General features: G+C 32.8%; 1 protein-coding gene across 8 annotated transcripts in view; it reads left to right on the top strand.

The window, feature by feature from the left end:
* The window catches only part of STXBP5 (syntaxin binding protein 5), a 179,732-nt gene that overhangs the window by 85,752 nt on the left and 80,815 nt on the right, over positions 1 to 13,165 (top strand). For all 8 annotated transcript variants that reach the window (XM_081296618.1, XM_081296620.1, XM_081296621.1 and 5 more), the window contains exons 11-17: positions 5,561 to 5,715; positions 6,447 to 6,519; positions 9,363 to 9,510; positions 9,767 to 9,834; positions 10,105 to 10,145; positions 11,156 to 11,376; positions 11,853 to 12,031. In XM_081296618.1, the coding sequence (XP_081152744.1) occupies positions 5,561 to 5,715; positions 6,447 to 6,519; positions 9,363 to 9,510; positions 9,767 to 9,834; positions 10,105 to 10,145; positions 11,156 to 11,376; positions 11,853 to 12,031 (885 nt within the window). The remainder of the gene's footprint in view (positions 1 to 5,560; positions 5,716 to 6,446; positions 6,520 to 9,362; positions 9,511 to 9,766; positions 9,835 to 10,104; positions 10,146 to 11,155; positions 11,377 to 11,852; positions 12,032 to 13,165) is intronic.

A 13,165-nucleotide genomic window follows, 5' to 3' on the forward strand; every position in this document is an offset into this window, starting at 1 on the left:
TATTAGAAAGCTTAGTTTTTGTGTCCTAGACTAGTGGTGCTCGAAGTGTGGCCTGTGAACAGCTCCTATCTTCTAACTGGTCTGAGATAAAATACATATAGAAACCAAGATTGAAAGTGTAGAAACTTGAATGTTGTCTAAAATTGTTGCAACATTTACATGCACATTCAGTTTGTGTGTGTGTGTGTGTGTGTGTGTGTATTTATTTGTTTTACAAAGGCATTGATTTGTGATGAACTCAAAATTTTAAGAAGTAGTTCTTGACCATAGAATTTGCAAAGTCATGTTCAAAAGTATAACATTACATGATTAGGAGAGTACTTTTAATTCATCTCCTGATGTTTTAAATTTTATTTTATTCTTCTTGGCTCTTAGAATCAGTGTTTTTTTAAGTCTGTTTTGTTTTTATTATTGCATTTTGATTTGATAACTCAAAAAGCCTAGTAAAAAGAATGTATTAATATTTTTTAGTATGCTCCAGAAGTTTGGTTTTTATTTAGACCATGTGTGTTAGTCAGTTTTCCATCACTGTAACATAATACCTGAGTTATTGGCTCATGTTTTCAGAGGTTTCAGTCTGGTCAATTGGCATGTTGGGCCTGTGGTAAAATAGCACATCATGGTGGGAGTGTATGGCAGAGGAAACTGCTCACCCAATGGCAGCCTGGAAGCAGAGAGAGAGAGAGACAGATACCAAGTTCAAGTATTCCCTTTAAAGGCAAGCCCCCTGTGGCCTCATTTCTTCCCAGTAGGCCCCACCTCTTAAAAACTCTACCATCTCCCTATAATGCCACAGCCTGGGAACCAAGCCTTTCAACCTCTTTGGAGCCAGTTAACTAAACCATAGCATCATGTCTGTACATGAGTCTACTACAATTGGCATATGATTAGCTTAATCTAAATTTTTAGTTTTTGTGAAAAAATAGACAATATAATACTAAATACAAGGGCATGGATCTCCATTAGAACATTCAAATTAAATGTTGATAATTTTCATTAGAAATTTGAAGTAATGAGACTCTTAAAAATTTGATATAGAACTTTAAAAAATGAAGTGGTTACTCATTTAATAAATATGTGTGTCTTTGGGTATTGTGATAAGCACTGGAATTAGAGTGGTAAAGTTTAGGTATTAGTTACCAGTTAGCTTACAAGAGCTAAGGTTCATAAAATTGCACTCATTCAACATATAAATATTTCTCTGAAAGAGAATTGTATCTTTCCATTTGAAAGAAATTGTTGAAGATTTGTAAGAGTAGTAATGTAAACAATGAGTGATGTAGACAATGACATATGATATTAACAACTTAGAGCTTAATCTCTAACTTTTAATATATGTAGAAATAGTGAATAATACATGTAGGGATAGTGATTATACAGAGAGCATATCAGAATAGAGTTGTAGTTACATTTCAAACTACCTTGGTCAGTATTTCTCAAATCTAGCACTATGTTGGAATCACCTGAGATTCTGGGCCCCAGGTTGCAGTATTTCTAGTTCACTAAGTCTATGACCAGCTCAGCTATAGGATTAGTGGTATTTCAGATGTGTGTTTGACAAACATTCTACTATTTTGGTCACCTAGCCAGAGCTACAAAGGTAAAATCTACAAAAGGAAAGTAGATAAAACAATGGCAATTCATTGGGTAGATACAGAGAAGAGTTTGGTGGAAGGTGCTTAGAAACATGGAGGAGTGGACTCCCTCCTCAGTGTGGGTTGATTAGGTTAAGCTTTGGTGATGAAATATTGATTAAACTGATTTTTAAGGAGGAATAGGGATTAGTCGAATATAACAAGGAAAATGCTAATTGAACATTTTATCCAAATGCTATATAAAGGCCAGAACTAAGGTCATTGTGGAGATGGGAAGGAGGAGATCAACTCTGGAGATCCTAATTGATAGAGTAAATGGAATGTATTTATAAGATCTGGAGTCCATCATTCATTACCCATGTGTGCCTTGCTCACTGCTGCAGTCACACTAGTCTTAGTACCTCAGGTACACCCTGCTTATTCCTGACTTGGGATCTTTGCAGCAGCCCCTCTTTTTGCTTTGTACCTTCTTCTCCCTCCCAACCCATGCTCTTTGGCTGCCTTCTGTTCATTTGTCACTAGCTCACCAGTCATCACTTAAAGGGCCTCTTCTGATCTCATGGTTTTACTCTAATTTCTCTGGCTCTACCCTTGCATTCAGCCTATCACTGTCCTTGTTTTATTTTCTTTGAAATACTTATCACAGTATGCTGATGTCTGCCTGGACTAGACATGAGAGCACTTGTTTATTCCCAGGAACACAGGCACTCAAGAAATATTGAGTGAACGCATAAACACTATTATGGAATTGGATTAGGTATATTACTTATGAATGATTTTTTGGATAGAGATGGTTTCTTTAGGCAAGGAACACTCATAGAGAAACCCAGCTTCAACCAAAATGATTCTCAAGGCCAGACTGAGGTTAACCAGAAGCTAAAAGCATTTATATTCCATGAAATGCCTAGCCTCTTTAAAAAACAGCTGGAATTACGAAACTTTCAAAGTGACATCTTTCCAACCTAGATGTTTTCCAAAGTAAGAGTCTTAGTTAACATCCAATATTATGAAAAAGGATTCTACATTTAAAGTAACAGAATAAAAATTACATTACATCTATACCTTCTTATAACCTCAAAAGGCTTACCTTTTAAATACATCCTACTGCCATGTATATCTAAAAACAACAAATTTTTTTTTTTAAAAAGGCTTTCCTTTTTATTTTAAAAAAGAACATCAAATATTCTCCAAGTTTACTCTTCAAGTTTGGGTTATTATAATGAAAAAAATGATGTATGGGTTTTGTATATTAGGTGGCTATTTCTTCAGTCAGTCATACAATTTTAAAGAAACAGCACTTAGGAAAAGTTTAAAAATAGTAAAAACAGGGTATTTATTACTAGGTTTGGCAAATTTATTCAAAAGAAAATTACCTTGGTAACACGTCAGTTGACATCCTTAGTCTATATCTTTTATTCATCTACATTTAGAAAACAAATATAGGCAGCTTGCAGAACCATCGGGAAAAAAATAATTCACCTTCTGAGGATAAACCTAACTAATTGCCATAGCACTATTTAAGAATGTATAAAGTGGTCACTTAACCCAGTTTGATCTCCATGAGTGCTTTTTGGACATTTTATATAATTCAGCTGATATCCCTATGTTCATAGTTCTGGTAATAATAATTAATGCTGGTTTATTTTTCATTGGTGAAATAAAATTTTTAAATGGATAATTGTGTTTTTATATTTCACATAAAATACCTGACCCAGGCATCCCAATCTGTAAAAGTTTAACAAACATTAGTTCCCTGTTGAACTCCTCACCTTTTTCATGGTATTTTTATGTTGTTGTATATTGCTATTTGAAGGTATAGAAAAACTATATTCTTTTTGTTCATTGTATGTAAAAAAAAGTGGAATGAAATTAAATATACATTCCTAATCATAGTCTTTATAATTGCAGTATGCTGAGAGGTTGAAACACTAAATATATAGATTTGGTTTTATTGAGAATGAAATGTAATGTTACTTCAATTTAGCTGACAAAATAAGAATACCAAAATTAATTTAGCGTTGAAATATCTAAATGTTAATACACTAAAGAATGATTAGTGCAACACACATTTCTGTTCATTCATTTGAGAAAATAATTTAATTAGTACCTAGTATGTAGCAGGCACTAGTAATGAACAAAACACATAGAAACCCCTTGCCTCGTGGAGGACACATTTTGATGAGAAAAACACTAAGCTAAATAGATAAATTAGTTCTTAGTGATAAATATTGTGGAAGAAATAAAGCCAAATGTATGAATTGTCAAGATCATCGTATGGTCAGTGTAGCTAATTAAAAAAAAAAAAAAAGAAAAAGAAGAAAAACTAGGATGGAATGTAGGATGACAGTGTAGAATGACAGAGTTGCTTAAAAAACTGTGATATCACAAAAATTATGTTTTATATTTTTAAAAAGATTAAATTGCTAACTATAAAAATCATTTCAGTTCTTCATCTTAATATTTATACTTGCTTATAAAATACACATCTGTATAACTGTGAATTGATTTTACTGAAGTTTATTCTTATTTTAGATAAAAATAAACATGATTTAAAATTTTTTATTTTTTTCCCCTACACACCATGAAGGAAAATTTTCACAGTGGATGACTGTGATATTGACAATAATAAAGATAACTCTTACAAGGGTTAGTGTGGGCCAAGCACTGTTCAGTTTAAGAATCACCTGAAGTTACTTATCTCTGTCTCCATTTTATAGGTGTGAACACTAGATACAAAGAACTTAACAAGCTGTCCAAGATTACATAGAAAGTAGCTAGAGATGAGATTTAAATTAAGATGGTTTCTAGTTCCAGCACCTTAACATTATTATACACTTTTTTTCCCGGTTTTAATATCTTTTTTTTTTCATATGGTGGTGAGGATTGAACCCAGTGCCTAACATGTGCGAGATAGGCGCTGTACCCTGAGCTACAGCCTTGGCCCACCATTATTATACACTGTTTTTTTTTTTTTTTAAATGTAAGGACTTTAAAGATTCAGTGAATGGGAAAGAAAAGGATAATATGAAAAATAGGCTAGGAGGAAGATTAACTTACTGGCCTTAGTGTAAGCATGAGCAATTTAAGAAGTTATAAACAGATTTAAGAAAATCATCCATAGGCTGGATGCCGTGGTGCACACCTGTAATCCCAAAGATTTAGGAGGCTGAGGCAGGAAGATTGCAAATTCAAAGCCAACCTTAGCAGTTTAACAAGGACCTAAGCAACTTAGAGAGACCTCATCTCAAAAATAAAAAGACCCGGAAATGTGGCTCAGTGGTTAAGTGTCCCTGGTTCAATCCCTGGTAACACCCCTCACCCCCCAAAAAAGGTCATTTAGTTTTAGTAATGACTAGCAGAGAGACAGAAAAGGAAAATTATAGATTTGTAAGGCTAATTAGACATAGCAAACTGACAATTGATAGGATGAGTAATGGAGGCTAAGGTTTGAAAGTATATATGCCAAGGTTCCAGAAGAAAATTAAGACCTACAGGAAAATGAGTGACTCTTCTCAGTTCTCAAGGGTGTTTAGTAGCTAGTGATTTGATACATCTTTGAAAAGTAGATTTGTTGTCAAGGCAGTAAGATTCTCTTGTTAAGTAGACTTTGTTAGGGCTAGAAATAAAAGTGTTATACTCAAAAGATTTGCCTGAAACCCAGAGGAAATTTTATGACAGTTTTGTATAGGGGATTTAAATATATATATATATATTTTAGTCACCCAGAGGAGGTTAGAAGAGTCAAATGTGGTCAGTATTCAATTTTTATTGTAGTTTAATTTTCAGGAATTTACCTGGGCCTTAAACTTAGTCTAATTAAAAACACGACATGACTATTCAGTTTTATGACAAATAAAAGTTTTAGAATTTGAGATTTTGTTATTTCACTAAATAAAATTTATGATGCAGGAAGAAAATAGTCCCCACCATGCTATTTGTAATTCTAACTATTATTTTATTTCCAGGGAGCCTTTTATTATTTTATCAGGAGGTTTGTCATATGATACTGTAGGAAGAAGACCTTGCTTAACAGTAATGCATGGGAAAAGTACTGCTGTGCTGGAGATGGACTATCCAATTGTTGACTTCCTGACACTCTGTGAAACACCATATCCAAATGGTAAACTTTGCATCATTAAAACTCATTACCCATGAATATTAATACTGAAAACAAAGGCTTCTGTGTTGTTAAGTAGTTTCCTTATCCTATTTTTCTTAATTTTTTGCTGAGAAAGAGATGCTGCCTTCATTACCTTGCAAATTTTATTTCAGCAGTTTGTTTTAACAAACCTTATCAGCTCAGTATTATACATTAGTAAGGGCCTTTGGAAGTTACACTATCCATATTAAGAAGCATTTTAAAATTCTGTAGAATATTAGTATGTTGGATTAGTCAGAGTTCTGCAGAGAAGTAGAACCAATAGGAGATAAATAGAATTGTTCTTGTGGGTATTCATATTTAAATTTTGGTTTTATTGTCCATCCCTGAAAGTTGCTGTGAGCTTCTTGTCTTATTCATTTTAAAAGGGTGAAAGAATTTTCAAGTGTCTTAGGTGTTTTTGGTGGTGCTGGGATTGAGCCCAGTGCCTGGCACATGCTAGACAAGGGGACTACCATTGGTCTATACTCTCAGCTCACAAAAGTGAAAGAATTTTGAATGGATTATTAAATAGATTTATCTCATCTAAAATATAAAATATAAGCTTTAAATTACATGCAATATCATATAATCAGAATATTAAAAAGTAAGAAACAATATAAAACACAAAAAATAAGTAAATGTTTATTATCGAATTTGCTGTCCTCTTGTATATTTAAAACTATTGTTCATACATTGTTTTCCTATTCCAGATTTTCAAGAACCGTATGCTGTTGTTGTTCTTCTAGAAAAGGATTTAGTACTTATAGATCTTGCACAAAACGGGTAAGACAATTGTGTGAGCATTTCCATCAGTATGTGGTCAACAAAAGGTTGCTTTTAGCGTAGGATTAGCTATTTTAGTTCTTCAAAAACTCTACATTTCTCTCTATAACGTTGATCTGTATAAAGGTCCAGACTCACCTTTCTAATTGCCCTGCCAAATTTCTCTATTATTTTTAATCTCATAGAATTTTCATTTTTTAATTCAAAGTTTATTGGATTTCTTACATTTCATTTCACTTCTTCAACCTGAAGTAACACAAAATTAACTTGCCCAAAATTGATTCAATCACAATTTATATAGAGATAAATAATAATCTTTTAATCTCCCTATCTCTGTTTCTCTCTGTTGCAATTGTGGGACATACCATTGTCAGATCCTTTCCAGCCTGTTCTCTCACTATCCTCAACACAGTTGCCTTATTTCTGGGGAAAACTGAGCTCTGTGTTAGATATATATCATACTTCACATCTTCTCTTATGTAATTCCCTGTAACGGACTGCTCCTTCTGTTCCAATGAACTTCCAAAATCAGCTGCCTTTCTTTTTAAATATTTTTCTATCCTCTCCTTACTAGATATATCATATCTGATCTTTAAGTCCTCCATCATAGTTTCTTTTTGACTTATTCTGGCATTTGCTGTGTTCTATTTTTTTCCATCTTAGATGGTCATTTGTTTATTTTGGAAGCATATTGTATTATTTATATCTGCCTCTAAAGAAAGTATCATTAAGCATGGTTTTGATTGAGTTTACTCATTGAATGTTTCAGTGTTTCTCTATCGAGGGTGAATTTGCTCCCCAGGAAATATTTAGCAATGTCTGTGGAGGCACTATTATTAGAAGGTGAGGTGCTACTGGTATATGGTGGGTAGAAGACAGGGATGCTGCAAAACATCCACAATATACAGGATAGTTTCCCACAATAAAGAATTACCTAGTCTAAAATGTGAATAGTATCGAAATTGGGAAGCCCTGAAATAGATGAACAGTATTATTTATCTGATTTTGTAGGAAGTTCTAATTTTACTTCAGCTTATTTCCTGCTACTTATAATAGTAAGGTAACAATCATAAAGTACTTTTTTCTTTTTTGAAATAATAAGACCATTTGAAAACATTTTTTTTCCACATGACATTCCTAGAATAACTTCTTTTAATGTTGTTATGAAATATGGACCTGTGTCTCAGCTGAATAGCCAAGGCAGTTCTTTCATATGTGTCACTCAGAGTAGCAGGCAGGAGTTTATGAAAAAGATAGGAAAAGGAAAAGTGGAGTGAGTGGGTCCTCTCAAAGAGGAGGATGGCATGCCCTTCTGTCCTCTGGATTTATTGGGGGTTCCAAGGAAATTTCCAGAAAGTCATACCCAGGTTCACCTCTTGACTTTTGACTGGTAGCAAGATGTCATTTCTGCAGGATAACTGGAGCTCACTTTGGCCCATGCTGACCAGTTCTAATTGGATATTATGGTTAAGGGGAATTGAATTATCCTTTTCTCCCAGAGTCCTGGCATTTGGACTGTGAATCACAAAAGTCTCCCACTTCAGGGCAACTTGTGTTCTTTTGATCAGTATTTTGGGGCTTGAGTTCCTCCTGCAGAAAACAGGTTTTTTAATGAGGAATGTAACATATCCTATTGAATTAAGCCAGACAGGGCTGCAGGCAAATTATTTTTATTAAAAAAAAAAAAAAGGAAGTGTGTCAGGGTAAACACGGTGAACCCAATTTATTGAATTATTCCCTTAACCTCATGTCCCCACTGCTTACAACTGCTGTTTCATATCAATATGATTTTCTTTTATTTTCCCTTCGTAGGTAACTTTTTAAAATAATTGAGACTTTGTACAGGTGATCTCTAATGGAATATAGTAAAGTCAAAGAAAATATTATACAAGTAACCTGTGATGAGACATCTTATTTATCAAAAGTACCAACTAAATGTATAGAAGAGTCTTGAGCTAAGGAAAGACCTGTGTTGTAAAGAGATGAAAGTTGCTTGACTGCACATTTTTGTTTGTGTTTTGTCTTCTTGTTGGGGGAGGGTTCATTTTGTAGTCTATAAAGGAATTTTCTGAAAATTCCTGTTTTAAAAACTTATTGTCAAGGATAGGCTGACTAGTAGCCTAGTATTTACAAATCATTTTTTACATTTTAGATATTTTATCCAACTTCTGTTTTTTCCATATGTTTTTAAGTAACTCAATCTAAGAAATGTCTGTATATGTTTTTACTTTCATGATTTTTAAAAGCATTTTTTTTGCTTCTTTGGTAAAATAATTTCATATATAGAAAGCATTTAAGATGGAATTATGTTTTAGATTGTCACTGAAAGAAGATAACATTCTGGATTTAATTTTGGACTAAGGATCACATTGATGGAAAGATTAAGAATTGAAAATTTATATTGGCTTTGCTGATGTAAGGATGAGATATCTGTTATGAAAGCCATATTGATTAATGATTAAAGGTGCAATTTAAATTCTGCTTCAGATACTAACTAATTGGCATGCCTTTGACACATTACTGTGTCTCAGGTTTTGTTCTTCAGAAAAATGTCTATATTCTAAGTTTGTACAAGAAGGAAATGAGACATATGTATGTATATATAGCACCTAATATAGCATATTACAAATGGTAATTACAAATAGCTGCAACTGTAACTTTTCTATTTATGGTTAGTTTTTAGCATCTTCTAACTATAGAAAACCTCAATTTTTACATATTTGAATGAATAAAAATCAATCGAATCTCTACTAAAATGTATATTTTTAAAAATTCTCATTGTTGTGTTAATCATACATTAAAATTTATTAAATTAATATTTTTTCTTTTTCCTGTTGTTAAAGATATCCTATATTTGAAAATCCCTACCCTTTGAGTATACATGAGTCTCCTGTTACATGTTGTGAATATTTTGCTGATTGTCCTGTGGACCTTATTCCCGCACTTTATTCTGTTGGAGCTAGACAGAAACGTCAAGGTTACAGCAAAAAGGTATTTAACATGAGTTTCATTATTTAATGTCCATTTTAGTATTTTTAAATTAATCACCTTGCAGTATTTGGTAACATTGATATCCTTTCTGTAGAAGATCATTTTTGGAAGCAAAATATGTTTAGTGCTTTCATATATGCATTGTTATAAGACAGATATATATAACATAATACATAGTATATATGTATGCAACACACATATATGAAGATATGCAGTGTACTTGCAAGTTACTTTACACAGTGATCTTTGTTTATAGGAATGGCCCATCAATGGAGGTAATTGGGGCTTGGGTGCTCAGAGTTACCCAGAAATAATTATTACAGGGTAAGTAAAAATCTGTTTTCACCAGGTAAATCAATAATATCTAAATATAATTAAGACTACATGAATTTTAATTTATTGGGAAGGTAGAGCTTTACTTTATAACATAATAAAAAAATAAATTCTTAATCCAGAATCTATGAATTTACCCTGATTTTTTACCTTTTACTCAGTCTGGTGCCTATGTTATTAAAATAAAAACTTATAAATAAGAAGAAAAATATAACTTTTTGTTTTTCTTCATCACATTCTTGACTCATTTTCTTTTCATAGGCATGCTGATGGGTCAGTTAAGTTCTGGGATGCTTCTGCAAGTAAGTATTTTGAATGTTTATTATTGGCTATGTTATACCATCATTGCTTTTGTTCATACTATTTTATAATAATTGCAAAATCAACATTTAATTTGAAATTTGTAGGCTATAACTTAAATTCACTGACTTATCAAGTATATGAGTTTAGAATTTTTAAGAGTAAACATTTTAATCATATTAGTAAATCAAGAATAATTCTTGATAGGTTTTTTTCTTCAAAATATCTTCAAACCTTCTCTTACTAAATCAGAAATAGAAAAAATAGTAATATATTCCAAATGAACAGATAATTTTAAAGCAGGTTTGATGGCTGATCCTAAATTTATAGTATAAAAAAATCTGTGTTGTCTTTGTGAAATATAGCTAATGGTGGCAAAGTAGAAAAAAAGGAAAAAATGCCTTTAATGATTAATGTTTGCAAAATATACATGGCAAACATTCATGAGAATCCAGTTAATGCAGAGTTTCTTATATTTCATTATGTATGAGTGCCTAATAATACTGGTACCTTCTCTATAGAAAATATATAGCTATATTAAAAAATCATTTTAGGAAGCAGTATATGTTCTGTGTTATTTTCTTTGTGTTTGTACATTTCTCCCAAAATATCTTTGTCACTCATTTTTCTTAGGTTAACTAAATCCCTATGATGGTGGATTAATTGATTGATTGATATATTTAGTTGTAAGTGGACACAATACCTTTAATTTATTTATTTTTATTTGGTGCTAAGGATCAAACCCATTGCCTCCATGTGCTAAGCAGGCGCTCTACCACTAAGCCACAACCCCAGCTGGATTTATTTTTTTTAATGAATACCATGAGTATGCCTTTTTTCATTCAGTGAGAAAATATGTACAGTGTCTAAATGTATGATAGACTACTATAATGTAGACTGAAAAATAAAAAGTATGAGGTGGCAAGTACTATTTTCCTTACATAATATGATTAATTAAATGTTATATTTGATTATTTTGTGTTACAATGACTGTGTATTACCTTTTTTCTAGTAACTCTACAAGTATTATATAAACTAAAAACATCTAAAGTATTTGAAAAGTCAAGAAATAAAGATGACAGACCAAATACAGACATTGTAGATGAAGATCCATATGCCATTCAGATCATCTCCTGGTGCCCAGAAAGTAGAATGCTGTGCATAGCTGGAGTTTCAGCTCATGTCATTATTTATAGATTCAGCAAACAGGAAGTGATTACAGAAGTTATTCCGGTAATAGTTTATTAATTATTTTCAGTGTCAGGTGTCCAGTATTTTTAAAGTTGTGAATGATTTAGAAGACTCTGTGCAGGCTTGTAAAGAACCCGTGAAAACACCTCAGTGTTTGCATTGTCATCTCTGTGAAAAATACCATTTTCTTTGTGTATCTTTTAACTGAATACATAAATCCTTAAGTACATTGTATGTTTTATTTAAGGAAAGCTATTATTAATATGATGTACTCTAATTTGATATTAACAGAGTTGTCATAAATTCTAAAATCATAACGTGTTTTTGTGTGTGCTCCCCACATATACACATTTTTAAAAAAACTGAATCATAAATCTTTTCCTTTATCTTTGGACATCCTGCTAAACTTCTGCCTTTAAAAATATTCTTTCCACTCAATTTTAGGTGTGGTTGTGCAAATTGTAATAAAATGAATATCAGTTATTAATAGTAGGTAAACTGCCTTTCTTTTACAACAGATGCTTGAAGTTCGGTTGTTTTATGAGATGAATGATGCGGAATCTCCAGAAGGTGAGCAGCCACCACCTTTGTCAACCCCTGTAGGAGGTTCCAATCCTCAGCCCATTCCTCCACAGTCTCATCCATCTACCAGCAGCAGTTCATCTGATGGACTTCGTGATAATGTACCTTGTTTAAAGTAAGTTATAAAAACAATTGTAGAATTGTTTTGTATGTTCTTTTAATTTAGATAAATTGTAAGCATTAGAACTGCAGTAACATTTTCCTGCAGTAGAGTCAAATGGCAAGAGAATGACTTTTCCTGTGTTTTGCTTCTCTTCCTCCTCCTCCTCCTCCTCCTCATTCTCCTCCTCCTCCTCCTAATTTTCTCTTCCTTCTCTCTGGTACATAGGCTCAGACTCCTTTTAGCTACAGTTTAGTGTACGTTTAGCTAGTGTGAGACTTGGAATACACAATTCTACATTTTCCCCTTTTGTTATGTAACCACTACTGATTTAAACTTAAATTTGTATAAGTTCCATTAATGCCCCTTCTTTTAATATTGATGTTTTTCTCCAATTCTTTGCTAAATGTAATTTTTATAAGCATATAAATTTCTACTTGCATTTTGAGTATTTTGTGACATATTTCTGTATTTCCTTAGCAGTTTTACTAACTACAGAACCAACGATTTAACATAACAGTTCCATATAAGTGTGCATTATCTGCAAAAGTAGAATACTAAAATTTGTACTTTATATTTTCTTATGTCTCTGTTTAAGTCTGCTGTCCATCACTATGACAAAATGTGAGATAATCAACTTAAAAGAAGGAAAGATGTATTTTGACTCTTGATTTCAGTCTATAGTTGCTTGGTCCTATAACTTTGGACCTCTGGTGAGGCAGAACATCATGGCAGGAACATAAGATAGAAAAAAGTTGCTCACCTAATGGTGGCCAGGAAGCAAAAAAAGAGATTGAGAGGAAAGAGTCTATGGTCCAGATGTGCCCTTCAGAGGCACACCTCAACCTTGTTCAGCTAGATCTACACTTCCTAAAGTTTCCCACGTTCTGATAGCACCATAAGCTGAGGGAGACTTCAGCATATTTAGGGGGACATTTAAGATCCAAACCACCATAACCTCCAAATGTCTGTCAGCTTGTAGCTACAGGTCCAGCAGCCTGAACACACCAGATCATTTTCCATTATGCAGAATGAGTACCATCAATGCATTGTTTCTCCATGATGAGATAGGTCAGAGGAAATAGGACTGACAAGACAAGCAGTACTATTAGATCAGAGTTACAAGATCCCTTACCTTGGCATCCTAAT

This window comes from Spermophilus citellus, assembly GCF_964194105.1.
Source record: "Spermophilus citellus genome assembly, chromosome: 5".
In the NCBI taxonomy this organism is placed as follows: Eukaryota; Metazoa; Chordata; class Mammalia; order Rodentia; family Sciuridae; genus Spermophilus; species Spermophilus citellus.